Raw genomic sequence first — 23,463 nt, 5'->3', positions numbered from 1 at the left:
TTTTGAGAGTTGTCATCGTGACAAGTGAAAGAGCTATCTCACTGTGAAGTTGATTTGCATTTCCCTAGTGGCTCGTGATGTCAAGCATCTTTTTGTGTGTCTATTGGCTATAACTTCTTTGGAGATCTACTTGAGTCCTTTGCCCGTTTTTTATTTTTTAAAAAATATTTATTTATTTGGTTGCACCGGATTTTAGCTGTGACATACAGGGTCTTTTCATTGCAGCATGTGGGATCTAGTTCCCTGACCACGGATAGAACCTGGGCCCCTGCATTGGGAGCGTGGAGTCTCAACTACAGGACCACCAGGTAAGTCCCCTTTGCCCATTTTTTAATTGAGTTTGTCGTGGTTGAGTTGTAGGAATTTCTTACAATCTAGATATTAATCCCTTATCAGACATATGAGTTGCAAGTACTTTTGATTTGGGTTTTAGTTTCTCTCTTGGCACCATGTGGAAAATGAACTTTTGCAGAGGTGGGGCAAGTGAGGAGAGATTTAACTGGGGCAGGAACTCCAAGTCAGAAGGGGGCATGGCCTCAAGGATGGGGCGAGTGGATGAACCCTGAGCGCCATCAAGGTCCTCAAGAAGGTCCCTCTCTGAAGCTCAGATCAGAGGCACGGGAGGCGGGTCAAAGGCCTCAGGGATGGAGCTGATGGAGTAGGGGTGCCCACCCCCACCCCCCTCTCTCTCTCACACACACACACACACACACACACACACATGTCCTTTCTCTTGGGATAAGGAGACCAGCTACCTGGAAGAGAAGGGCAAGAGGGATGAAGACAGGGATAAGAACTCAGTTACAAGTATCACCCTTGGCAGACGGTGGCTCAGGATTTAGCTGTCCCTCAAATACTCCACCTTAGCACTGCACGCAGGCAATGGGAGACCACCTCGAGATCGTCAACGATTGGTTGTTGTTCAGTCACTCAGTCGTGCCTGACTCTGACTCCTTGGACTGCAGCACGCCAGGCTCCTCTGTCCTTCGCTGTCTCCCAGAGTTTGCTCAAATTCATGTTCATTGAGTTGGTGATGCTACCTGACTATCTCATCCTCCACCGCCCCCTTCTCCCGCCTTCAATCTTGCCCAGCATCAAGGTCTTTTCCAATGAGTTGGCTCTTCACATCAGGTGGCCAAAGTATTGGTGTTTTAGCATGATTCCATCCAATGAATATTCAGGGTTGATTTCCTTTAGATAGACTAGTTTGATCTCCTTGCAGTCCACGGGACTCTCAAGAGTCTTCTCCAACACCACAATTCGAAAGCATCAATTCTTCTGTACTCATCCTCCTTTATGGTCCAATTCTCACATCCGTACATGACTATTGGAAAGATAAGGAGCTCTATAGAAGTCACCCTGCCAGCCAACATAGAGGCTGGCACAAGTTCCCAGTAAATGTGGGCTCTGTTCATTGTCACAGTTTTACTCATCATAGGGGGTCCCTCATTGTCACCCCCCAAATCTTTTATTTGCCTCCCAGGAACATTGAGATCTCATGCTAACTCTCTGAAGCTCTGCCCAGAAGTCTGCCCATTGTTCCCTCCTTGAAACGTCACCTCGAAATCCCAGCCCTTTTCCTTCAAGGCCGGTGTCCAGATATCCCCATTAACTTCCTCTCTGGGAACAAAACAGCCTACTTCACCTAAGTTCAACAGGAAGGAGATGTCTTACCACCTTCACCCCTGCCCCCCTCCAGGCTTTCCAGTACTGAGAAAAAAGGAAGCCGATTGCACTAGCGCTTCCTGTGGGTTGATCTGGGGACAAGGAGTGTAACTGAGGTCTGCCCTCTTTGAGACTCCTCGGAGACTCGCCAGCACTCTCCATTTCCCTGAGACTGTCACTGTGGACACCCACAGGGTGGCACAAAATATCCCCCTGCCCCTCCCTCAGCTTGGGCAAGATGTGGCCCCTGGACTTCTGCATTCTTAGCTGCAGTGACAGTTCTTCCTTCCCCTGGAGGTCCTGCCTGTTCACCGGTGCCCGGCGCTTCATTAAGGGAACTTCCTCCTCCAGGCCGGCCACCATGATGCCCTCAGGGCCACCGCCCAGGGTCTGCTGGACTTCGGTCGTCTTTCTGCTTCTTGCCTGCTGTCTGTTGTCCACAGGTAAGGCCCAGAGAGCTGGGGAGGGCTGGAGATGGGGGGTTGCTGGGGACGGGAAGGAGAACAGTGCACCTCACACCCTGCTGCCAAGGGCTGCGGCAACACTTCTTTGACTCAGATTTCTCAGGGAGCTCCCCAGTATCCTTGGGGGAAAGTGGTGGCTCCTTAACTCAGCCTTCAGGACTCCCTGAGGCCAGGTCCCTGCCTTTCACTTGTTCCCTGCCCCCTTCACAGCATAGACACACACCCACCCAAACACTCATGCCTGCACGCATTCACTCCCTGCTCCATCCGGACTCTTGATCTCTGCCTATGTTCTTCAGTCTGCCAGGATCACTCTTGCCCTTCACTTGGCTAAATCCTCCTTGACCCTTTAAAACTGACCATAGTGGTTCCCTCCAGGAAGCCTTTCCCGACTCACTTCCTCCTGGCCTCCTTCTCAGCTCTCCTTGGTTCCTGATCCATCTTTCCCTGATCCTGTCTTTCCCATCCATCCTGATCCTGTCTCTCCCACTAAACTGAAGCACCGTCGAAGGCAGAGACCTTCATATCTTGGCTAGGGGAGGTGTCGGAGGGTGGAGCCTGCAGCTGGGTGGGCTGGAGGGCACTGGAGCCCCCAGCAGAGACTCTGTTCATGCAGGTGCCCAGGGACAGATGTACCAGTTACGAGTGGAGCCGAAGGACCCAGTGGTGCCTTTTGGAAAGCCCCTCGTGGTAAACTGCAGCTTAGATTGCCCCAGCCCTGGATTAATCTTCCTGGAGACAGCCCTCTCCAAGGAGACCCACAGCAGTGGCCTGGGCTGGGCGGCCTTCCGTCTCACCAACGTGACTGGTGACATGGAACTTCTCTGCTCTGGCCTCTGCAATGAGTTGCAAGTGGTAGGTTCCTCTAACATCACAGTGTATGGTGAGTAGCTGTGGCTGGAGGTGGGATGGCCTTAGGCAGTGGTGGGGGTAGATGACCAATGGTTCAGGGGAGCGAGGTGGGGCTGGGGCCCTGAATTTGCACAAATGGACCCGGACACTCAGTCAGAGCTCAGACCTGGGGGTGTGTGTGCATGTGTGTGTGTGTGTGAGAGAGAGACAGAGTCAGAGATAGAGGGGTACATCTTAACCACATGCCAAAGCAGCAGCTGTGAAATCAACCTATTTTATTCTCAATAAGCATTTTTTGTGTGTGCACGCACGCTAAGTTGCCTCAGTCGTGTCTGACTCTTTGTGATCCCATGGACTGTAGCCCGCCAGGCTCCTCTGTCCATGGCATTCCAAGACAAAGAGTAATGGAGTGGGTTGCTGTGCTTTCCCTCCGGGGGAATCTTCCTGACTCAGGGATCCAACCTGCAGCTGTTGAGTCTCTTACATTGGCAGGCGGGTTCTTTACCACTAGTGCCACCTGGGAAGCCCAGTAAGCATTTTATTTTATTTTATTTTATTTTATTTTTTTTTTTTTAGTAAGCATTTTAAAAATGGTATTTCAGGAATACCTTGGTGGTCCAGTGGTTAGGACTCCAGGCTTTCACTGCCAAGGGGCTGGGTTCAATCTTTAGTCAAGGAATTAAAACCGTGGAAGGCTCTCGGTGCGGCCAAAAAAAAGGACATGTCTTTTACTCAATTTTTAAATTTTCTTTTAATATAGTTATTTATTTATTTTGTTTGGCTGCGTTGGGTCTTAGCTGCAGCCCACGGGATCTTTCTTTGCATAGACTCCAGTTGTGGCACGTGAGCTTCAGTGGTTGTGACATGCAGGCTCTGGAGCACATGTGACTCTCCGGCTTTGTTGCTCTGTGGCATTGGGAATTTTAGCTCCCCAACCAGGGATTGACCTCGTGTCCTCTGAATTGCAAGGCAGATTCTTAACCACTGGACTACCAAGGAAGTCCCTATTTTTTCTTTTTTTGTATTTACTTATTTATTTGGCTGCACTGTGTCTTAGTTGCGGCAGGCGGTAGGTAGGATCTAGTTCCCTGACCAGGGATCGAACCCCTGTGCATTGGGAGCGTGGAGTCTTAGCCACTGGACCACCAGGGAAGTCCCCTATTGCTTTTATTTTTATGACAGGTAATAAATTCATGTGGCTCCCAAATCAAAAAGTATTTTTAAAAAAGGGGGGGATCAGTGTTAAGTCTCCATTTACCTAGTGTGGGCTGTGAATGGCTGTTGTTTTTAGTGCTGACCCATAGGTGCTCACCCAAAAGCCTTTATGAAAGCCTGGGGTTGGGAGGTACACTTGTGAGCCTCATTTCACAGATGAAGAAACTGAGGCTCAGTAGGGGTAAAGTCACTTGCCAGGGTCTGTGAGCAGAGATGCCTGGAGTCCAGGTCTCAAATCCCTGCTCTTCACAGCTGAAGTCTTCCTCTCCGGACCTGATATCCCCGTTACCAGTTTCTTATGAATCCTTCCGGTTTCTCTGCATTTAAAAGAAGACAGGGAATTCCCTGGCTGTCCAGTGGTTAGGACTCAGTTCTTTCACTGCTAAAGGCCCAAGGTTCAATCTCTGATCGGGGAACTAAGATCCCACAAGCCATGTGATACAGCCAAAAACAAACAAAGAACCCAACAGACTAGGAAATGGCTGAGTACATCACTCAGGGTGCCTACGGTTTTGTGAGGCCTCAGAAAAGTGTAGTGTACATCTGTAGCTGTGTGTATGCTCTTCCTGTGCGTGCACCAGTGTCTGTATTCATGGTTGTGTACCTATATGTCTGCGAGCAGGTGGATCCGAGTGTCCTTATCTTTGTGTGAGTATACTTGTATGTCTACAAATGTGTTTGTCTGTACGCTGTGTGTGCCTGTGTGTGTCTCTGGACTTGTACCTTTTAAAATTAGCTTTTAAAATTTTATTTATTTATTTTTGGCTGGGCTGGGTCTGCATTGCTTGAAAAGCTTTTCTCTAGTTGTGGCGAGTGGGCCTCCTCTCTTGTTGCAGCGCTCGGGCTTCTTATGGCTTCTCTTCTCACGGAGCCCGGGCTCAAGCGTGCGCGGGCTTCAGTAGCTGTAGCTCGCGGGCTCTGGAGCACAGACTCAGTAGTTGCAGCGCATAGGCTTAGCTGCTCCTTAGCATGTGGGATCTTCCCGGATCAGGAATCGAACCCATGTCTCCTGTATTGGTAGGGGGATTCTTTACCACGGAGCCATCAGGGAAGCCCCTGGATTTGGATCTCTGTGTATTGAGTGTCTGCATGTGTGTATGTGTCAGTATCTGTGCCCGCGTGTGTATCTATGTGAGTATGTCTGTTTCTGAGCATGTGTGGATGTCTGGGCCAGTATGTGTCTGTATGTGTCCTTGTGTGTATTTCTGCACGTTTGCCTCGTGTGTATCTGGGTATCCCCGTCAGTGTGACTGAGATGCCTCTGTCCAGTGCTGTGGCAGGAGTCTTTTGTCCTGGCTCACGAGAGCCCAATGGGCTCATCTCTTCCCAACTCTGTGTCACACTGAGTGGCTTTAAATCAGCCAAAAGTGGGAGTATTTACACCACAGAAATTGGCAAACACTCCATGTGGGGGCTCCCTCATCCACCATAAAGAGCCCAGGCATAATCAGCATTGGCTACCATACCACTAGCCCTTGAGTGGAGGTTAATATGGGGGCCTCCTTGTTAAATACTCTAAAATTGTAAATTTGTTGTTGTTCAGTTGCTAAGTTGTGGCTGACTCCTTGTGACCCTGTGGACTGTAGCCCACCAGGCTCCTCTCTCCATGGGGATTCTCCAGGCAAGAATACTGGAGTGGGTTGCCATTTCTTTCTCCAGGGGATCTTTCTGGACCAGGAATCAAACCCAAATCTCTTGCATTGGCAGGCAGGTTCTTTAACACTGAGCCACCAGAGAAGCTCTGTAAATGGTTAGATGTTAAAATTTTTCCATGGAAGCCTGTGACAACTTCAGAGCCAGGCTTGAGAGCTGCTCCCCCAGGGGAGGCCCTGGGTTTGGAATGTGTGTGCCTTTGAGGGCCACTGCAGCTGCAGCTGGGATTGGACCCAGCATGGATCTGTTGAGTACCCCCAGGACTGTATAGAGCACCCTCAAGAGGCTGCCCTAGGCCTTGAGCACCTGGGACAGACTGGGGAGGACTGGACCAAGCTCTGGGAAAGGCCAAGATCAGAGTCCAGGCCAGAGGCTGAAAGAGGGGTCAGGGGACTTCCTAGATCTGATGTCATGGAGGTAGGTGGGCACACAGGTCTGGAGTTTGGGAAACCCACTGTCTAAGCCTGGCTCTGCCCCTTCCTGGCTGCACATCTTTGGACAGATCACCTCACCTCACTGGGCCTGTTTCTCTGTCCATAAAAGGGAAGAATAATAGAGGAGATTTCACTTGGTTGGTGTGTAAATGAAGGTGGATGACATTTGGAAAGAGGAAGGAAAACTCAAGATAAACAGGAGGTTTTATGATTACTATTAACATCATAAATGGCCATAAACTTTAGTCCTCTTCCTTGCCTTTTTTTTGTCCCCATTAACTGTGAACAGAAAAACTGATTCATTTCAATGCCTGCCAAGGTGTCCAACAAAACAGGAAATAATAATCATGATGTTAATGATAATGGCAAACACATATACTAGCACACTTGTAAGTCCAGCAGGTTTATTAACTTGAAGTTCATAGTCCTGCAATGGGAAACCCTGGACTCCTGTCCACAGTGGGGGCTGCTGGGCTGACTGGTAAGTTCTACCCTCCCCTTCACACGCCTCCATTCAGGGTTCCCAGAGCGTGTGGAGCTGGCACCCCTGCCCCTCTGGCAGCCGGTAGGTGAACAACTCAACCTGAGCTGTCTGGTGTTTGGCGGGGCCCCCCGGGACCACCTCACTGTGGTGCTTCTCCGCTGGGAGGAAGAGCTGGGCCGGCAGCCCGTGGGAAAGGAGGAGCCTGCCAAGGTCACGTTCATGGTGCAGCCGAGAAGAGAGGATCATGGCACCAATTTCTCCTGCCGCTCAGAACTGGACCTGCGGTCCCAAGGACTGGAACTCTTCCAGAACACCTCAGGCCCCAGGAAGCTCCGAACCTTCGGTGAGGGAAAGAACTGCAGACGGTGGGTGATGAGTGGAGCCAGAGTAAGCGTTCCCTGGCCACGGAATTCCTGAGAATGGGGTGGCCTGGTCCTCAGGGCTTTAAGGAACACACGTCCTTGGCCATTGGGCAGGGTAGCCTCAGATGGGAGGGTCACAGTCTTGGGACTTTTGAAGAAGGCTGTGTGTGTCCTGGAAAGGGGGGAGGGGTGGTGACGAAGGCCACAAGGTATCCTGGGAAAGAAGGACCCTGGTTTAGGGGGATGAGTGTCATGGGGAAAGGGGATCTCCACAGCTGTGAGACCCCCTCCTGCTCACTTCTATCCTCCTTTCAAGCCATGCCCAAGACCCCCCCGCGCCTCGTTTTCCCTCCGTTCTGGGAGATGGAAACCTCCTGGCCTGTTAACTGCAGCCTGAGTGGGCTGTTCCCAGCGTCGGAGGCCCATATTCACCTGGCGCTGGGGAACCAGATGTTGAATGCCACAGTCGTGAGCCAAGCGGACACGCTCACAGCCTCAGCCACAGCGAAAATCGAACAGGAGGGCACCCAAGAGATTGTCTGCAACGTAATCTTGGGGGTCGAGAACCGAGAGACCCGGGAGAAGTTGGTTGCCTACAGTAAGAGGGGGCGGAGCCAAAACTGCTCAGGAGGCGAGGGGTGGGACTGACCCCGGGAACTTGACTGCATATAGTAAAAGTGAAAGTGTCCAACTCTTTGTGACAAGGATTGTATAGTCCATGGAATTCTCCAGGCCAGAATGAATACTGGAGTGGGTAGCCTTTCCCTTCTCCAGGGCATCTTACCAACCCAGAGATTGAACCCAGGTCTCCCACATTGCAGGCAGATTCTCTACCAGCCGAGCCACAAGGGAAGCCTAAGTATACTGGAGTGGGTAGCCTATCCCTTTTCCAGGCAGATCTTCCCGATGCAGGAATCTAACCGGGGTCTCCAGCGTTGCAGGCAGATTCTTTACCAACTGAGCTATCAGGGAAGTCCCATAGTAAGAGCAGCAGTAAGAGGGGGCGGAGACAAAATAGCTCAAGAAACGAGGGGCGGGGCTGACCCAAGAGAACGTGACTGGCCTCTAGCCCAAGGGGGCGTAGCACACAGGCAAAGACTAAACCTGAGACAGGAGGGGCCTAAGTAACCCGAGAGGAGCCTGAGTACCCCAAACTGGGTGGGGTGAGGGCTGCAGAGTAGATGAAGGGGTAGCCTGGATACCCCGAGGGGAAAGAGGCAGGTGGGGGCAGGGCTTCACCCAAGGGAGGTGTGTGGTCAGCAAACTCCTGGGCAATGCCCCGCCTTTAGGCTTCCAGGGGCCCAACCTGAACCTGAGTGAGCCTAACGCCGCCGAGGGGACCCCGGTGACTGTGACTTGCGCGGCCGGACCCCGAGTCCAGGTCATGCTGGACGGAGTTCCAGCCGCGGGACCAGGACAGCCTGCCCAGCTTCAGCTAAAGGCCACCGAGACGGACGACAAGCGCACCTTCTTCTGTAATGCCACCCTCGAGGTGGATGGGGTGACGTTGCACCGTAATAGGAGCGTCCAGTTGCGCGTCCTGTGTGAGTAGGTCACGCTGACCTTTAATCCCTTGCTTCTTTGGTTTGAGACTTGTCTCTCCCTTGCCCCACTGTGCCTCGGGTGTGTTGGGTGTGTCTGATCATTTGGCGGTCCCACAGACGGCCCCACGATTGACAGAGCTAAATGTCCCCAACGCTTGATGTGGAAAGAAAAGACTATGCATATCCTGCAGTGTCAGGCCCGGGGTAACCCGAACCCCCAGCTACAGTGTTTGCGGGAAGGCTCCAAGTTTAAGGTGCCCGTCGGGATTCCATTCCTCGTCTTGTTAAACTACAGTGGTACCTACAGCTGCCAGGCGGCCAGTTCACGGGGCATGGACAAAATGTTAGTGATGATGGACGTTCAAGGTAAGCCTTGGCAAGGCGTGTTAATCCTGGACGGGCAAGCTTAGGGGGGGCCGAAACGAGCGTATTTATTCTTCGCTTTCCGCACAGGTCGGAACCCCGCCACAGTCAATATCGCCCTGGGAGTGTTAGCGATCTTGGGTCTGGTGACTCTCGCTGCAGCCTCAGTGTACGTCTTTAGGGTGCAGAGGCAACATGACATTTACCACCTGAGGCCAAGGAGCACCCGGTGGCCCCTCACGTCTACACAGCCCGTAACTGTGGCAGAGGAGTTATCTTGAGCTCAGTGATACTGAGCAAAGACGACGGGGGCTTGGCTGTATCTATCTTCGAATTCTGAATAAAGGCTTGAAAACCCTTACACTGTGGCTTGATTCCATCTCGCAGCTTCGCGAGTCCATTGAGTGACATCGCGATAGCGGAAAAGGGCGGAGCCTGTAGTGCCCAGACAGGGCTTGAACACTGAGAGGCGGGCCGGACCTCACCCAATGGGCTGAAGGAGTCAAGGGGAGGCGGGGCTTCTCTTGGCCAATCGGCGGGCCAGTCCTCGTTGCCGCTCTATGCCGCTCCGCCCCGGCTCGCTGGTCCCAGAAGGCGCCGGGTTTCCCAAGATGGCGGCCGACGTGTCCGTTACTCACCGGCCGCCGCTGAGCCCAGAGGCTGGGGCCGAGGTTGAGGCTGGTGATGCCGCGGAGCGCCGGGCGCCTGAAGAAGAACTGCCGCCGCTAGATCCAGAGGAGATCCGGAAACGCCTGGAACATACCGAGCGCCAGTTCCGTAACCGCCGCAAGATACTGATCCGGGGCCTCCCGGGGGACGTGACCAACCAGGTATGGGGGGGGGCCGTGTGGGAGCGTGGCGGGAAATACCACCGTGCGCGTGCGCGGGGGGAACCGGGCGACACCAACGCTGGCGTGCACGGGGGGGGGGGGGGGTGGTCGTCGGCGGGTGAGTCCAAGCGCGGGATCCACGCGGGATCGGGAGAGACCAAGAACGGGACGTAGAGGGTCGGAGATGGAGGGAGAAACCAACTTTGGACTGAGGGAGGACGTTGCTAGGGGCGACCAGAGGCTTGGAAGGAGCCAAGTGGTTGAAGGGGGCGGGGAATGGAAGGGGGCGGGCAGCTTTGGCCATGTTGGGGGGATAGTGAATGGACAGCCAGATTGGGACTGTGGAATCAGGGACGCCAGTTGCTTCCTGCTCTAGCATGGAATGGTGGGATCTCATATCCATAACCTTCATGGTTGACTAGAGTGTGCCTTTTCATAGCAGGCGTTTTTGAATTCCTTTTAGGGGTAGATCCGGAAGTTAAGGCAGCCCCAGGGGTCTTTTTTCCTCAAAAGCCTCAGGATTAATTTGGAAAAAGGGAGTCATCTCCTGTCCCCATGCCACAGACCTGCAGAGAAGGAGGGGGCATTGTTCCATGTAGCCCTCCTTGGCTGATCTGGGGTGCCTTGGTAATCCAGGGGTGCCCTTCTCTGGGCGCCAAATGGGACAGGACTTCCCAGTGCTCTTTGGACCCAGGAAGATTGAACGTAGTCTGCCCTGCCCTTCAGCAATGGAATGGGTTCTTTGTCCCTGCTGTGGAGAATCCATGCTCCCTGGCCCCTCCAGCACACCTGCCACTGGCTCTCTCTGCCCGTGGGTGGTGGGACCCTAGGAGTGGTGGGAGGGGTGTGAATTGGGGACAGACTTGAGACAGGTGTTTCTAGAGTCAGTCATCCTCCTACTGCCCACCATCTCCCAGCCGGAAACATGCCTTCTCTTCTGCAGGGTGCACAGTGTGTCTGGCACTAAAAGGCCCCAGAGCCTCGCTTCTGCAGCTGGCTTGCAGGAAGCTGTCAGTAGGAGGGAATGGGGAGGCACGTGAAGCCACACAATGTGGGCTTATTAAGTACACAGGGTCACCAGTCAGGTACCCAGGAGTGGCATTCCCACTGCTGTGCCCTAACCAGCTGCTTGTCCTTTGACAATTTCCTTCACCTCTCTGAGCCTCAGTTCCCCATCTACAAAGTGGACTTATTAATACTCGATTTGCAGGGTTGTTGGAAAGAGTCAGTCTTGCAAACTGAAGTTCAGATGGGTTAAACAGCTCCCCTGTGGGTAGAGCTGGATCTTGAATTCAGACCGACCTGACTCTCTAATAAGAGCGTGTTGTGTTGGTTAAAAGCATGGGCTCTTAAAAAAAACAAAACATGGGCTCTACAGCTGAGCTCTGCCTCCCAGCCCTGCCAGGTATGGCTACATTGGCCTTGGGCAAGCAACTGCTCTGAAACTCCGTGTCCTCACTTGTAAAATGGGGCTGGTGATTGACCTGCCTTCATAGCTGGTCCACGTGAACGTACCACTGGGTTACTCTCTTCATTTCTCCGTGATTCCCTGTCCTTTGGCTTATCTCCACAGGAGGTGCACGACCTGCTCAGCGACTATGAGCTCAAGTACTGCTTTGTGGACAAGTACAAAGGGACAGGTTTGTGGGACCCTGGGGTGGTGTGGGGTGAGCTAGTGGCAGGTGATGACAGTCCCTGAAGCTGGAGAGTCCTGGCCCAGTGTCTCCTGAACTTCAGGTCCAACATTCAGCAGAGAGAGAGGGGCCATGAACCAGATGGGAGCCAAGGGATTGGAAGGGCACCAGTTATTCTGGAGGACTTGAAGAAGATCAGACAGACCTGGGGGACTGGCCAGCAGAGGGAATGTTTGGGAAGGGGTCCCCAGTGCCCAGGTATCTGCTGGGTAGCCTAGAAGAGAAATGGCAAGGATGCACCACGATGGGCACCCAAGACTGGGGCAACAGTCTGTCCTGCTCTGGGTCTAGGAGACATGTCTGCCTCTCTCTGGCCTTTCTGCCTCCACGATTTCACTCCCCTGCCTACCTTCCCCTAGGCAGCCAGCTCTGATCTGATTGTAAATCTGATCAAACCTGGTCCTAACCCTGATCATTCTTCAGTCTCCTCACAACCTGTCTGAGCTCCTCCTGATATTACCTTGCAAAGAGGTACCTCAGCCTTACCATCTCTTCAGGTGCCTAAGGTTCCAGGCTGTTCCCTCTGTTTTTAACGTCTCTTCCACTCAGGGCAACTCCTCCCAGTGCCCAAGCACACCTCATACCCCATCATAGCACTGACCACCCTAGGCTGTCACTACTGACCCACTCACCTGCCTCCATCGGGTGGTCATTTCTATGAGAACAGGGACTGGTCTTAGCCCCCAACATAGGAGGCTCTCGGTGGATATCTGTATCCACCAGGCATCATGCCGGGTGTTAAACCTGCCAGGGCCTTTGCCTGCAGTCTGTAACACGGGAGAGAAGGGACTGATGACAGGTGACCCCTCGAGACCCACCTGGTGGACTGGGGGCGTGATTAAGATCTTGGGTCCTGGAAGCTAAGAGTCCTGGGTTTTTGTCCTGGTCTGTCCTCACTGTTTGGACACAGGCAAGTGACTTACCCTCCCGAGCTTCAGTTTTCTCACCAGCAAAGTGGACATGGCCTGTTGGAGTTGGCTGTGAAGCCAAACGTGTTAAAACATCTGAAAAACTGTGGGTGCCTGGGAGGTGGCCTGCTGGACTTCAAGTCCAGGCTTCTCCACTTGAACAGGGCCCTGCCCTGTGCCCATTTCCTTGCTGGAAAGATAGTGGTTGTGAGGAGGAAGTTATTCCCATTTGGCAGAGGAGGAAACCGATTTCAGAGCCACTCGGGCTGGCGTTGAAACCCAGGCTCCAAGGATCACATGCGTAACCACTACTACCCCTCATGGCATATCTTATGGAAAAACCTGAATGAACTTTTGGCCAACACAGTAGTTCTTAGGGTGGGACCAGGCCCCAGTGGGTGAGCGTCACCGTGGATTGTAAGGAGCAAGCCTGGAGGAGCCAGGCGGCACTGGCCATTATTGCTCTCGGCTGGTGACTATGCCAGTCCGCTGGTGCCCATGATGTCCTGGTGGTTCAGTATTCCTGAGGTCACGTGTGGTTTAGAGGGAGGTGGGTGTGGGCAGACATGGGGTAGAGGTGCAGGCCCTTGGGGGGCCTCGCTGACCCCATGCTCCCACCCGCTGCAGCCTTTGTGACGCTGTTGAACGGGGAGCAGGCGGAGGCCGCCATTAGCGCCTTCCACCAGAGCCGCCTGCGGGAGCGGGAGCTCTCGGTGCAGCTGCAGCCCACGGACGCCCTGCTCTGCGTGGCCAACCTGCCCCCCAGCCTCACGCAGCAGCAGTTCGAGGAGCTAGTGCGGCCCTTCGGCAGCCTGGAGCGCTGCTTCCTGGTCTACAGCGAGCGCACCGGTCACTCCAAGGGCTACGGCTTCGCCGAGTACATGAAGAAGGACTCGGCCGCCCGCGCCAAGTCAGACCTGCTGGGCAAGCCCCTGGGTCCACGCACCCTCTACGTGCACTGGACAGATGCCGGGCAGCTGACACCTGCCCTGCTCCACTCCCGCTGCCTCTGTGTTGACCGCCTGCCACCCGGCTTCAGTGATGTGGATGCCCTGCGCCGGGCGCTGTCAGCCGTCCACACCCCCACCTTTTGTCAGGTAAGCCTGGTGCCTGGTGCAGGGACCTGGGGGAGCAGATGCAAAGCCCAGAGCACCTTGGAGGGGCCGTGTGAGCCACCTGCTCTCTCCAGTCTTCTGGGTTCCCTTTCAGTAAGGCAGCGGTGAGGCCACTTTGAATCATGTTCTTGTTAGAAAGGCCATGTGGTACAGTGGGTGACAGCCCAGCTAGGAGCCAGATGGCTGGGGTTCAGATCCCTGCGCACCTTCTGGCGACTTGCTTTACCTCCCCCTGAAGAATGCAAGCAAGGCTACTTTTGTTAAAAAAAAAAAAAATCTTTGAGACCCGCTCACCCTGTATTCACATCCACCCTGTCCTCATGCCTCCAGACCCCAGGGCCATCATCAAGGAGGCCACTGGACAAGCCCACCGCAAGTCACACATAGCCAGATCCCAGCCCTGCCCTGTGGCCCCAGACAGGTCACTCACTCTCTGAGTATTGGTTTCCTTCCTACCCCTGTAAGTAGAGATTCGGCCTTCATGCGGTGGCTTAGGAAAACAATCCCTGGTTCATTCCGGTCTCACTTGTCAGGCCCTTCTGTAAGGGTACCTAGCCCTGTGACAGGTGTAGTGGGGCGAGAATAGGCCAGGGCCAGCTCGCAGAGAGCCCCCAGGCCCCCAAAGTGGACATTCCTTCAGCACACACTGGGCTTAACTACTGTCTTTCCACCCTGCCTGTAACAGCCCAGAGGGGCAGGTGTCACCTGTGTTTTTAGGTGGGGACACATTGAGGATAAACAGGGCGATCAGCTGACACATCCCAGGACAGCCAGCCAGGGGGGGCAGAGCCCAGGCAGCCCAGGCCACCCTAGAGGAGGCTGGGCTACGGGCTCAGAGCCCAGCTCTGCTGCCGTGGGTGTTGGTGCTGGGGAGCTGGTGTTGGTAGGAACCCCACTCCTTGCTCGCTGCTGCTTTTGCAGCATGCCTACTGTGTCCCAGGCCCTGGGTGGGACTCAGGACACAGGTAACGTATACTTACAGTCAGCAGCCACTGACTGGAGATTGAAGGTGGCAAGGCCATGACCAGTTACGGGTTCTCTCTCTGGGCATGGCTATCCCCATCTCAGAACGGATCTGGTCCTGCTTTGTGACTGGGTTATTGTGAATGGTTGCTCACTCATTCCCCCTCTTATGTATCTCCTGAGTCCCCGGCTGGGAGGTGACCGCCTCCAAGGAGCCCAGTCACACAGAGCATCCTTGTTGAACAGAGCCTGGGCTTGGGAGTTAAGAGGTCAGAGTCTGAGCCTCCATCCCCCTATTTAGGAGCCACACGGCCTCGGTTACCCTTTGACCCCTTTCTGTATTCATCGGATGAGATGGATGTGATTGTGAGAAGCAGCCCATCCAGGCCTTGGTGCAGGGCCGGGCCAGCGGCGAAGGTGAAGTGCTCACTAGAAGTGGGCTGAAGGCCAGATTTGCTCTGCCTGGGCCAGTGGGCGCTGGGCCCCCACCCACAGCCACCCTACCCAGTGGATCCAGCTGATGGTCTCATCTTACAGATGAGGAAACCGGGGGTCATGCATGGGCACTTGCAGTGACCTCCCCAAGCTGGCCAGAAAGAGATGGACCTGGGAGTCAAGATCAGGCAGCTGACCTGGGGCCCGTGCTCTTAACTGGGCACCCCCGCCTCCCATAAGGGAGTTTGCTGCCCATGTCAGGGGGCATTTTGTTTCCAACACAGTCAAGAGGAGAATGTGAAGGAAAGCCCGTAGCAGCCTAGTCTGGTTCACTCTGCCATTTATCAACAGGTCAATTTATGTGTTTATATATTTGTGTGTGTGTGTATATATATATGGCTTCCAAGGTGGCTCAGTGGTAAAGAACCTGCATGCCAAGCAGGAGATGCAGGTTCCATTCCTGGGTGGAGACGATCCCCTGGAGAAGGAAATGGCAACTCACTCCAGTATTCTTGTCTAGGAAGTCCCATGGATAGAGGAGCCTGACGGGTTATAATCCATGGGGTCTCAAAAGAGTTGGACACAATTTAGCAACTAAACAACAAATATACATGTCATTTGTATTTATTCATTTAAAAAAAATTTTTTTTTTGGCTGCACAGAACTAGTGACATGATCCTAGTTCACTGCTGACCAGGGATCAAACCCTTGTCCCCCCTGTAGTGGAAGTCCAGAGCCCTAACTTCCAGGGAAGTCCCTACATATCTTAATTGGTTTATTTTGTTGCAAAGTTGCTTAAAAAACTTTGAGTGCAATGTAGTAGTGTTAGTTGCTCAGTCATGTCCAACTCTTTGCAACCCCATGGACTGTAGCCCTCTAGCCTCCTCCGTTCATGGAATTCTCCAGGCAGGGATACTGGGGGGTAACCATTCCCTTCTCCAGGGGATCTTCCCAACTCAGAGGTTGAACTGGAGTCTCCCGAATTGCAGGGAGTTACTTCACCTGCAGAGTGGGTGTGCCGAGACCACCTGTATCTGGGGTGCAGTGAAACAGCACCTGTGGCCCCTGGCCTTGGGTGTGTGGGGCCCAGCCAGATGCTCTCCCAGGATCTGCCCTCCCTGGGACAGCCCTGGACAAGTGTCTAGCAGCCACAACACCATGAAAACCAAGAGTCTTGTTATCTGAGCTAAACTGACATGGGGTCATCTGTGGCCTTCCTCTTTGCCCCTTGCTGCCAAGCTATTCGCAAACTTGATTTCCAGCGTGCCCCAGAACCCCCTGGGGCTGACTGATACATAACATAGGGTATGTTTGGCTTCTTCCTCTCATCTCCAAAACAGCCTCAATCCTGGAACATAGGGACTTCCTTGGTGGTCCAGTGGTTAAGATGCTGTGCTTCCAATGCAAGGGGTGTGGGTTTGATCCCTGGTTAGGACTAAGATCCCATATGCTGTGCAGCGTAGCTAATTAAATTAAAAAAAAAAAAAAAAAGACCTGGAACACATCCTGCCCCAGGATTGAGAGCTGAGGGCCTGAAGTACCAAATGGCTGCTCTTAAGGCAGGTGAAGGGGCTTCTGGCTCACTCGTGATCACATCTCTGTTTCTGCCACACACTGGCTGTGTGACCCTGTCCTCCTGCCCAGCACTACCAGCCTTAAACCCAAGCCCAGTGACCATCTGTCTCACCATCAGACTGTGTGCCCTGCCCAGCTGCAGCTGTAGCATCCTCAGCCTGAGGTGTGCAGTCGGGGCGAACTCCAGAGCTACCTGCTTCTCCCGCCAGCCCCTCCTCACCAGGCGCTGCAGAGTGTACTCTGGAAACCCAGGCAACGTCCCCAAGAGGCACTGGCGCAGGGCCTGGTGGCTCTGACCAGTGGGAAGCCTGGCTCTGCCCTCCCACCAGCAGTGTGACCTTAATCATGCTGACGTCTCTTAGCCTCCGTTGTCCCCTCTGAAAAATGGGCAGGATACACCCTCCCAGGGCTGTTGAGAAGGTTCGATGAGTTAACACAGGAACCGGGTGTGGGGCAGCACAGAGCCCAGAGTCCATTCTCCCTCTGGGGGGTTATTGTCATCAGAATCCTCATCTGGTCACGGCTGTCACTTGAGTTGATGGTGGTCGCTGCCACTCTGGTGCTCACGACTGCCTCTCCCCTCCACAGCTGGCATATGGCCAGGACGGGCAGCTGAAGGGCTTCGCCGTGCTGGAGTATGAGACAGCAGAGATGGCGGAGGAGGCCCAGCAGCGGGCGGATGGCCTGGCCCTGGGAGGCAGCCATCTGCGTGTCTCCTTCTGCGCCCCCGGGCCCCCTGGCCGCAGCATGCTGGCCGCTCTCATTGCTGCCCAGGCCACGGTGAGTGCGTGCCTGGGGGGGCGGGTGCCCCAGAGGAGGGGCATGGGGGAGCCAAGGAGTCAGGCAGGGCTCTGAACTGCCCCTCTGATCCTCTCTGCAGGCCCTCAATCGGGGCAAAGGGCTGCTTCCAGAGCCCAACATCCTGCAGCTGCTCAACAACCTGGGGCCCTCCGCTTCCCTCCAGCTGCTGCTCAACCCCCTGCTCCACGGCGGTGCGGGTGGCAAGCAGGGTAAGACGAGGGGGGCCCAGCACTCTCAGAACCGGGCATCTCCCTGGACTCCTGCTGTCTGAGCTCCGAGTGACATGAACCCACAAACAGGGTCTGGGATGGCGCTCCCCAAGGGGGCTGATGCCCTGAGCCCCTTGCAAGGGGGCAGGGTCATGGAAGAGGGACTGTCCTTCCCTGGGGGGTGAGGGGGGAACTCATCTCCCAGGCTGTTCCTTGGGGTATGTCAGTTGCCCTCATGGAGCTTCCATTTCCTGTTCTCAATGGACTTGGGGCTGTGTTTCCTTGGGGCGGGGGGGGAGGTTCCACCTTGGACCACTTCATTTTCTGGGTCTCCCCTAGGCCTCCTGGGCGCCCCCCCAGCCATGCCGCTGCTCAATGGGCCCGCCTTGTCCACGGCGCTGCTGCAGCTTGCCCTCCAGACCCAGAGTCAGAAGGTAACCTCAGGCCTGTGGGCCACAGGCTCCCTCCTCACACATTCCGCGGCCCCTCATGGTTCCATTTCCAACGCTGGCTTCTTCTGCCATCAGGGAGCTCACCATCAGTGGGGCTGTGGGCCCTTGGACTGAGTCCCTGGGGCCTGGTTCGCAGGTGCTCAGGAAGTGACTCAGTGAAAGCCGAGGCCCCACAGGGGAATAGGGGGGCCTGTCATCCCCACCCCCTCAACACGCACACGGAAAAACTGACACCACACACAGGTGGCGCTAGTGGTAAGAACCCACCTGCCAGTGCAGGAGACATAAGAGACCCGGGGTCAGTCCCTGGGTGGGGAAGAGCCCCTGGAGGGGCGCACGGCAACCTGCTCCAGTATTCTTGCCTGGAGAACCACATGGTCAGAGGAGCCTGGTGGGCTACAGTCCTTAATGTCAGAGTCAGACAGGACTGAAATGACAGCACACACACAGAAGCGCACACCACCCGGTCCAGTTTGATTCACTGAGGCCAAGTCATGGCTCGGGTGTGTCTGATGGTAACTGACAGGTGAGGCTGTGGGCGTGGGCTGTTGTGTGAGTAAGAATGACTGAATGTACGTATGGCTGTCACACGTTGCACTTCCAGTCAGGGTGGTTGTGTGTGTTAGATGCTGTGCGTCTGTGATAATCAGCAAGGGGACTAGATGTGAACTGGTGGACATCACTGTGAATTGCTGACAGTAACTGACTGTGGGTGACAGGCTTTGACCTGCTGAGTTTGGCCCGTGTTCCCGGGGTCTCCCCAGCACCTGGGCAGGCCCTGGCATGCAGGAGGCCCCCGGTCACTGTGGCAGGTGGGTGATGGCCAGGGTGTCACACATTGGGAGAGGCCCTGTGTGTTTGGTTGTAGGCTGGGCCTGTGACCCCTCATCTCAGCTCATTATCATCTGTCTCTAGAAACCTGGGATCTTGGGAGACTCTCCTCTGGGCACTCTCCAGCCTGGGGCCCAGCCGGCCAACCCCCTCCTCGGGGAGCTGTCTGCAGGTAATGCCAACCCTCTTCTCCCCATCTCTCTGGGCTTTATCCCACTTCCCCTTCCCTTTCCTTCCTGGGTGTGATACATTCCCAGCGCTGCAACTTTGGGCAAGTGACCTAACCTGTCTGAGTCCTCACCTGTCAGTTGAGCACATGGTGCCTGCCTCCTTGGGGAGCCACGGACATCCTGGGAATTGATGGACTTCGAGAATGCTGCTCAGTGTCCAAACGTAGTGGCCCTGGTCCAAGCAGAGGCTCCCAGGCCCCAGAAGAAGGGGTCCTATGTGGTCGGGCTGCTGACACCCTTCTTCTCTCTGTAGGAGGGGGCCTGCCCCCTGAGCTGCCACCCCGGCGAGGGAAACCGCCACCCCTGCTGCCGTCACTGCTCGGCCCCTCTGGGGGTGACCGGGAACCCATGGGCCTGGGTCCCTCAGCACCCCAGCTTACTCCACCCCCCGCCCCCGTGGGGCTCCGAGGCGCGGGCCTCAGAGGCCTCCAGAAAGACAGCGGGCCTCTGCCAACGCCCCCTGGGGTAAGGCCCCCCTCAGTGCCCAGCCATCACCCCAGCCTCCCGCCCTGCACGCTCCCCCCTGCTAGGGGTCCTCATGAATCTAGCCTTCCCACCACAGGTCTCTTTGCTGGGAGAGCCCCCCAAGGACTTCCGGATCCCCCTGAATCCCTATCTGAACCTACACAGCCTGCTGCCAGCCAGCAACCTGGCGGGTAAGGAGGCCCGGGGCTGGGGAGGCGCTGGGAGAAGCCGCCGCCCAGCTGAGGGCCCCCTGCCTCACCCCCCAGCCCCCGGAGGTGGTGGTGGAGGTGGCGGCAGCAGCAAAGCCTTCCAGCTCAAGTCCCGCCTGCTCAGCCCCCTCTCCAGCGCCCGCCTGCCCCCCGAACCAGGGCTGTCCGACAGCTATGGCTTCGACTACCCCTCAGTAAGTATACGCGGCCACCCTGGGGGCAGCCCTCCCAAAGGCCCTGTGTCCCCAGAGAGCACGTCATTCTCCAGTTTGACATCTTTCTGACTGTGCTGGGCTGGGCTGAGTGCACAGGAGACAGGAGGGAACATGCCAGACGCTCAAGTCTCTTGTCTGTTTGTCTCTGCGCGTCATGAAACCCTGCTTCCTGTCAGTCAGTCTCTCTGTCCCAAGAGGCCTGTGGCCACACGGCTACTTCTCCTTAACAGACAAGGGCTCAGCCTCCTCTCTGTCTGTCTCTCCTTCTCACTGCTCCCCTCTGCAGTCCCCATCTCGGTCCCTGGAGAACTGTTCCTTCTATGGTTCTGACTTCTAAGACGTTGCAGACTGGCCACATGTGTTGTGTTTGGCCCACACTGGATTTTTTAGAAAATAACCGAGATAAAAGCCAGTGACAAAATACAGAAACCACAAGAGTTCGCACCTGGGTGCCCTGCTTGCCTTAAAGACTCCAAGCTCCTGCCTCACACCTTTCACAGCCCTCTGGGGTCCAGGTGCAGCCACCCCCCTGGGACCAGGCACCGCTTCTGTGTCACTGCCCCACCCTGCTTGCTGAGTTTGCTCCAGGCACTAGAGTCTGCCCCCTCCTGGAGGAGGCAGACTTCCCCAATGACAGCTGTGCTGTGGAACTGAATTTGGGTGAGGTTGGTTATAGACACCCCCCCACCCCACCCCACTCAACGTGCTTCTCCCACTCTCATTCAGGATGTAGGACCTCGGCGGCTCTTCTCCCACCCACGGGAGCCAACCCTTGGGCCTCACGGACCCAGCCGACACAAAGTAAGAGCCTCTCTGTCCATCCCGCCTCCTGGATGTATCAGTAGGTCATGCTGCATAAGAAGCAGTCCCAGTACTTTGTGACTTAGAACAGGAACTACTTTATTATTCTCATCCTTGCGGGGCGGTGGGGGGGGGGGTGAGGGGGGAGGGGCGTGGTGCAGTTCTTTGCAGTCAGCAGGCAATTCAGCTGGGTCTTGGGGGTTCACAGTGGCTTCCTTCATGCATCTGGCAGTCAGTAGGCTGGGGATGCAGCCTCAGCTGCAGTGACTTCCCTGCTCCCCTTGGACCTCATCCTGCAGCTGGCCAACCTGTGCTCATGCATGTGGTAGTGGTCCCCAGGTTCCCCAGAGGAGGAAGGGAGGGCTGGCCCCTCTGCTGGCATTGTCACAACACTCTCCTAGGGGCCAAAGCCCAGACTTGTTTGGGGGACCTCCAAAAGGGGGTGATATTGCAGTGATCTGTCTTACTCAGCCAGCCCCCTTTCTGCAGATGTCCCCCCCACCCAGTGGCTTTGGCGAACGGGGTGGCGGAGGTGGCGGTGGGCCCCTCTCCCACTTCTATTCGGGCTCACCCACTTCCTACTTCACCAGCGGCCTGCAGGCTGGCCTCAAGCAGAGCCACCTTAACAAGGTGAGGAGCCTCCCCAACTGAGAACGGGGCCCCAGGGACAACCAGGATGCATGGGGCCCATGTGACCTTCGGTGTCACAGCCAGGGTGGTGGCAGGGGTCAGTTTTGCTCAGGGCTGAGCTAAAACAGGCTGTCCTCCTCAAGTCTGTATGTCTTGCATGTAGTACTGCCCAGGCTTCTGGGCCTCTCACTTCCTTCCCCAGCAGTCTGGGGTGTGGGTGATATAGCCCTAATCCACAGATGGAGAAACTGAGGCCCAGAAGGATGACAGCGGCAGGATTTGAAGCTGAAACCCCCGCCTTGGCCCCGGGGGCTGCCTCCTCCCCCATCCCACATCTCCCATCTCTCCCAGGTGGCTGGCTCCTCCCCGCTGGGCTCCGGAGAAGGGCTCCTGGGCCTTGGCCCTGGGCCCAATGGCCACAGCCACTTGCTGAAGGTACGGGCAGGGGGTGGGGCCCTCAGGGCTGGGGAGTGGTGGCCCCTGGGTGGCCTCTGACTCACCAACCCTTCCCCTCTGTCTCCAGACCCCACTGGGTGGACAGAAACGCAGCTTCGCCCACCTGCTGCCCTCACCCGAGCCCAGCCCAGAAGGCAGCTATGTGGGCCAGCACTCCCAGGGCCTTGGTGGCCACTACGCAGATTCCTACCTGAAGCGCAAGAGGATTTTCTAAAGGGCCAGTGCCGGAGAAGCTCAAAGGCCTGCACCAAATCGCTTTGGGGTTTTCTGGTGTTTTGTTGTTACTTTTCTTTTCCTTTGGGTAATAGAAAAATCTCTGAAAGACTTTGCTGACCAACCAGCAGGAGCCCAAGGAGTGCGGGGGGCATCTGGGAGCACTGTGCACCTCTGGCCTGCTCCCAGTGTGGAAACCCTGCAGCCTTAAGAGGGAGGGGCACCAGCCTGCTCTCTCTCCCCTCCCCCCCTCCACCGTGTCCGCCTGTGTCCGTCTCTCTGGGAGTCCCCTCCTGCCTAGGCGTCGCTCCTGTATCTTGGCCTTTCGAGTGCCTTGGAGGTTTCCCTGACCTCCCGTGAGGATCAGAGACTGTCCCCCCTTTTCTAACTTTGATAATTGACTTCGGTTTCCTTTTCTAATTTTTATTATTTTTAAACAATCCAGGACGTTCCCCCCCCTCCCCCCCCAGCTCTGATTCCTTCAAGGCCCAGCATGTCTGGGCCTCCATTCCACACTTTCCAGTTTGAAATGGCTCAGCCCTTTTTTCTTTCTCCCACACTTGTTGCAGGCATGGCTGTCTCCTGCCCCGGCCTGCCCTCTCTGGCCTGTGCCCCAGCTCCAGGTCCCCTGCTTCGTACCACAGCCCCTTCGCCTTCTGATGCCTTAAAAGCCAGGCCCCAGACCCTGCCGGCCAGAGCCTCTCAGATGCTGAGCTCCGGAAGCTTGACTCAGGACCAAATGGCTCTGGCCTGGGAATTGGGCCCCTCTACCCAAGGTCCCCGATTGTGGGGACAGTAGAAGGCCAAAGTTTTGGTCTTGGCAAACCAGTCCCACCAGCCCTCTCTGCCCAGGCCTAGGTGCAGGGTGGGCTTTCTCTGCCAGCTTAACCCGGTTCCCCTGCTGTCCTACTGTCTGTCTGGCATTGTGCATCTCACTGAGCCTCTGTCGTCTCCCCCATGTTGAAGATGAGCCCCGCCTTGTTATCCCCAAGCCAGATCTCCCAGAGCTGGCCTCCCTGTGGCCCAGTGCTGGAAAATAAGGTCCCCTTCCCACCAGCAGGACCTGTTAGCCTAAGGTGACCCTGGGCTGTGACCCTGGCCCGCTGGGCCACCAGCTCCCCTCCCCTGACTCGGGGTCCACATCCACTCCGGGGGGCTGTCTCCTCCCCAATCTCACACAAACCTTTGCTGAATTAAAGTTTGTAAGTAAATGGTTTTAAAGAAAGCAGACCCGGCTGGTTCTTGGGACAATGTGCCTGGGTGGGAGGTCTGGGATAGCCCTGCAGGTCTTGGCTCATCCGAGCCTGCGCACTGCCCTTCCAGTTTGGCAACCTCCTCTGGACTCGCCGCCTTCGCGTGCAGCGATGCCAAAAAAAGGGGGGAAAAAAAAAAAGG

At 55.6% G+C, this 23,463-nt stretch overlaps 3 protein-coding genes across 8 annotated transcripts in view; all 3 read left to right on the top strand.

Annotated features, from left to right (window-relative positions):
* TYK2 (tyrosine kinase 2) overlaps positions 1-309 on the top strand; it is a 35,032-nt gene extending 34,723 nt beyond the window's left edge. Inside the window, exon 27 of the transcript XR_010660858.1 lies at positions 226-309. The gene's annotated coding sequence lies outside the window, so the exon portion shown is untranslated. The remainder of the gene's footprint in view (positions 1-225) is intronic.
* On the top strand, positions 230-9,445 carry ICAM3 (intercellular adhesion molecule 3). Of its 5 annotated transcripts, XM_065917750.1 has the most exons (8): positions 230-308; positions 2,017-2,108; positions 2,746-3,012; positions 6,802-7,110; positions 7,446-7,727; positions 8,419-8,673; positions 8,791-9,039; positions 9,127-9,445. In XM_065917750.1, the coding sequence occupies exons 2-8, from the start codon at positions 2,027-2,029 to the stop codon at positions 9,315-9,317; spliced, it is 1,635 nt and encodes a 544-aa protein (XP_065773822.1). In that variant the 5' UTR covers positions 230-308; positions 2,017-2,026; the 3' UTR covers positions 9,318-9,445. The 5 variants fall into 5 exon arrangements, with proteins under 5 accessions (XP_065773822.1, XP_065773824.1, XP_065773823.1 ...); XM_065917752.1 differs by lacking the exon at positions 230-308 and having other exon boundaries at positions 1,733-2,108; positions 8,969-9,039; positions 9,127-9,265; XM_065917749.1 differs by lacking the exon at positions 230-308 and having other exon boundaries at positions 1,734-2,108.
* A 7-nt stretch (positions 9,446-9,452) lies between these two features.
* Positions 9,453-23,293, top strand: RAVER1 (ribonucleoprotein, PTB binding 1). 2 transcript variants are annotated; one of them, XM_065917748.1, is made up of 14 exons: positions 9,453-9,866; positions 11,440-11,506; positions 13,096-13,565; positions 17,145-17,336; positions 17,437-17,566; positions 17,906-18,000; positions 18,934-19,021; positions 19,333-19,544; positions 19,642-19,735; positions 19,811-19,947; positions 20,695-20,769; positions 21,259-21,399; positions 21,751-21,834; positions 21,923-23,293. In XM_065917748.1, the coding sequence occupies exons 1-14, from the start codon at positions 9,597-9,599 to the stop codon at positions 22,067-22,069; spliced, it is 2,202 nt and encodes a 733-aa protein (XP_065773820.1). In that variant the 5' UTR covers positions 9,453-9,596; the 3' UTR covers positions 22,070-23,293. The 2 variants fall into 2 exon arrangements, with proteins under 2 accessions (XP_065773820.1, XP_065773819.1); XM_065917747.1 differs by having other exon boundaries at positions 19,642-19,947.
* The last annotated feature ends 170 nt before the right edge of the window (positions 23,294-23,463 follow it).

This window comes from Muntiacus reevesi, chromosome 1 (assembly GCF_963930625.1).
Source record: "Muntiacus reevesi chromosome 1, mMunRee1.1, whole genome shotgun sequence".
In the NCBI taxonomy this organism is placed as follows: domain Eukaryota; kingdom Metazoa; phylum Chordata; class Mammalia; order Artiodactyla; family Cervidae; genus Muntiacus; species Muntiacus reevesi.
The sequence above is the reverse complement of the archived record's forward strand: the minus strand, read 5'-3'. Positions and strand labels throughout refer to the sequence as shown.

Coding starts and splice junctions, on each gene's coding strand:
- ICAM3 (XM_065917749.1), top strand. CDS start 1,904: ATGTGGCCCCTGGACTTCTGCATTCTTAGCTGCAGTGACAGTTCTTCC. Junction 2,109..2,745: donor CTGCTGTCTGTTGTCCACAG/GTAAGGCCCAGA, acceptor CTGTTCATGCAG/GTGCCCAGGGACAGATGTAC. Junction 8,674..8,790: donor CGTCCAGTTGCGCGTCCTGT/GTGAGTAGGTCA, acceptor GCGGTCCCACAG/ACGGCCCCACGATTGACAGA.
- RAVER1 (XM_065917747.1), top strand. CDS start 9,597: ATGCCGCTCCGCCCCGGCTCGCTGGTCCCAGAAGGCGCCGGGTTTCCC. Junction 13,566..17,144: donor ACACCCCCACCTTTTGTCAG/GTAAGCCTGGTG, acceptor TCCCCTCCACAG/CTGGCATATGGCCAGGACGG. Junction 18,001..18,933: donor TCCAGACCCAGAGTCAGAAG/GTAACCTCAGGC, acceptor ATCTGTCTCTAG/AAACCTGGGATCTTGGGAGA.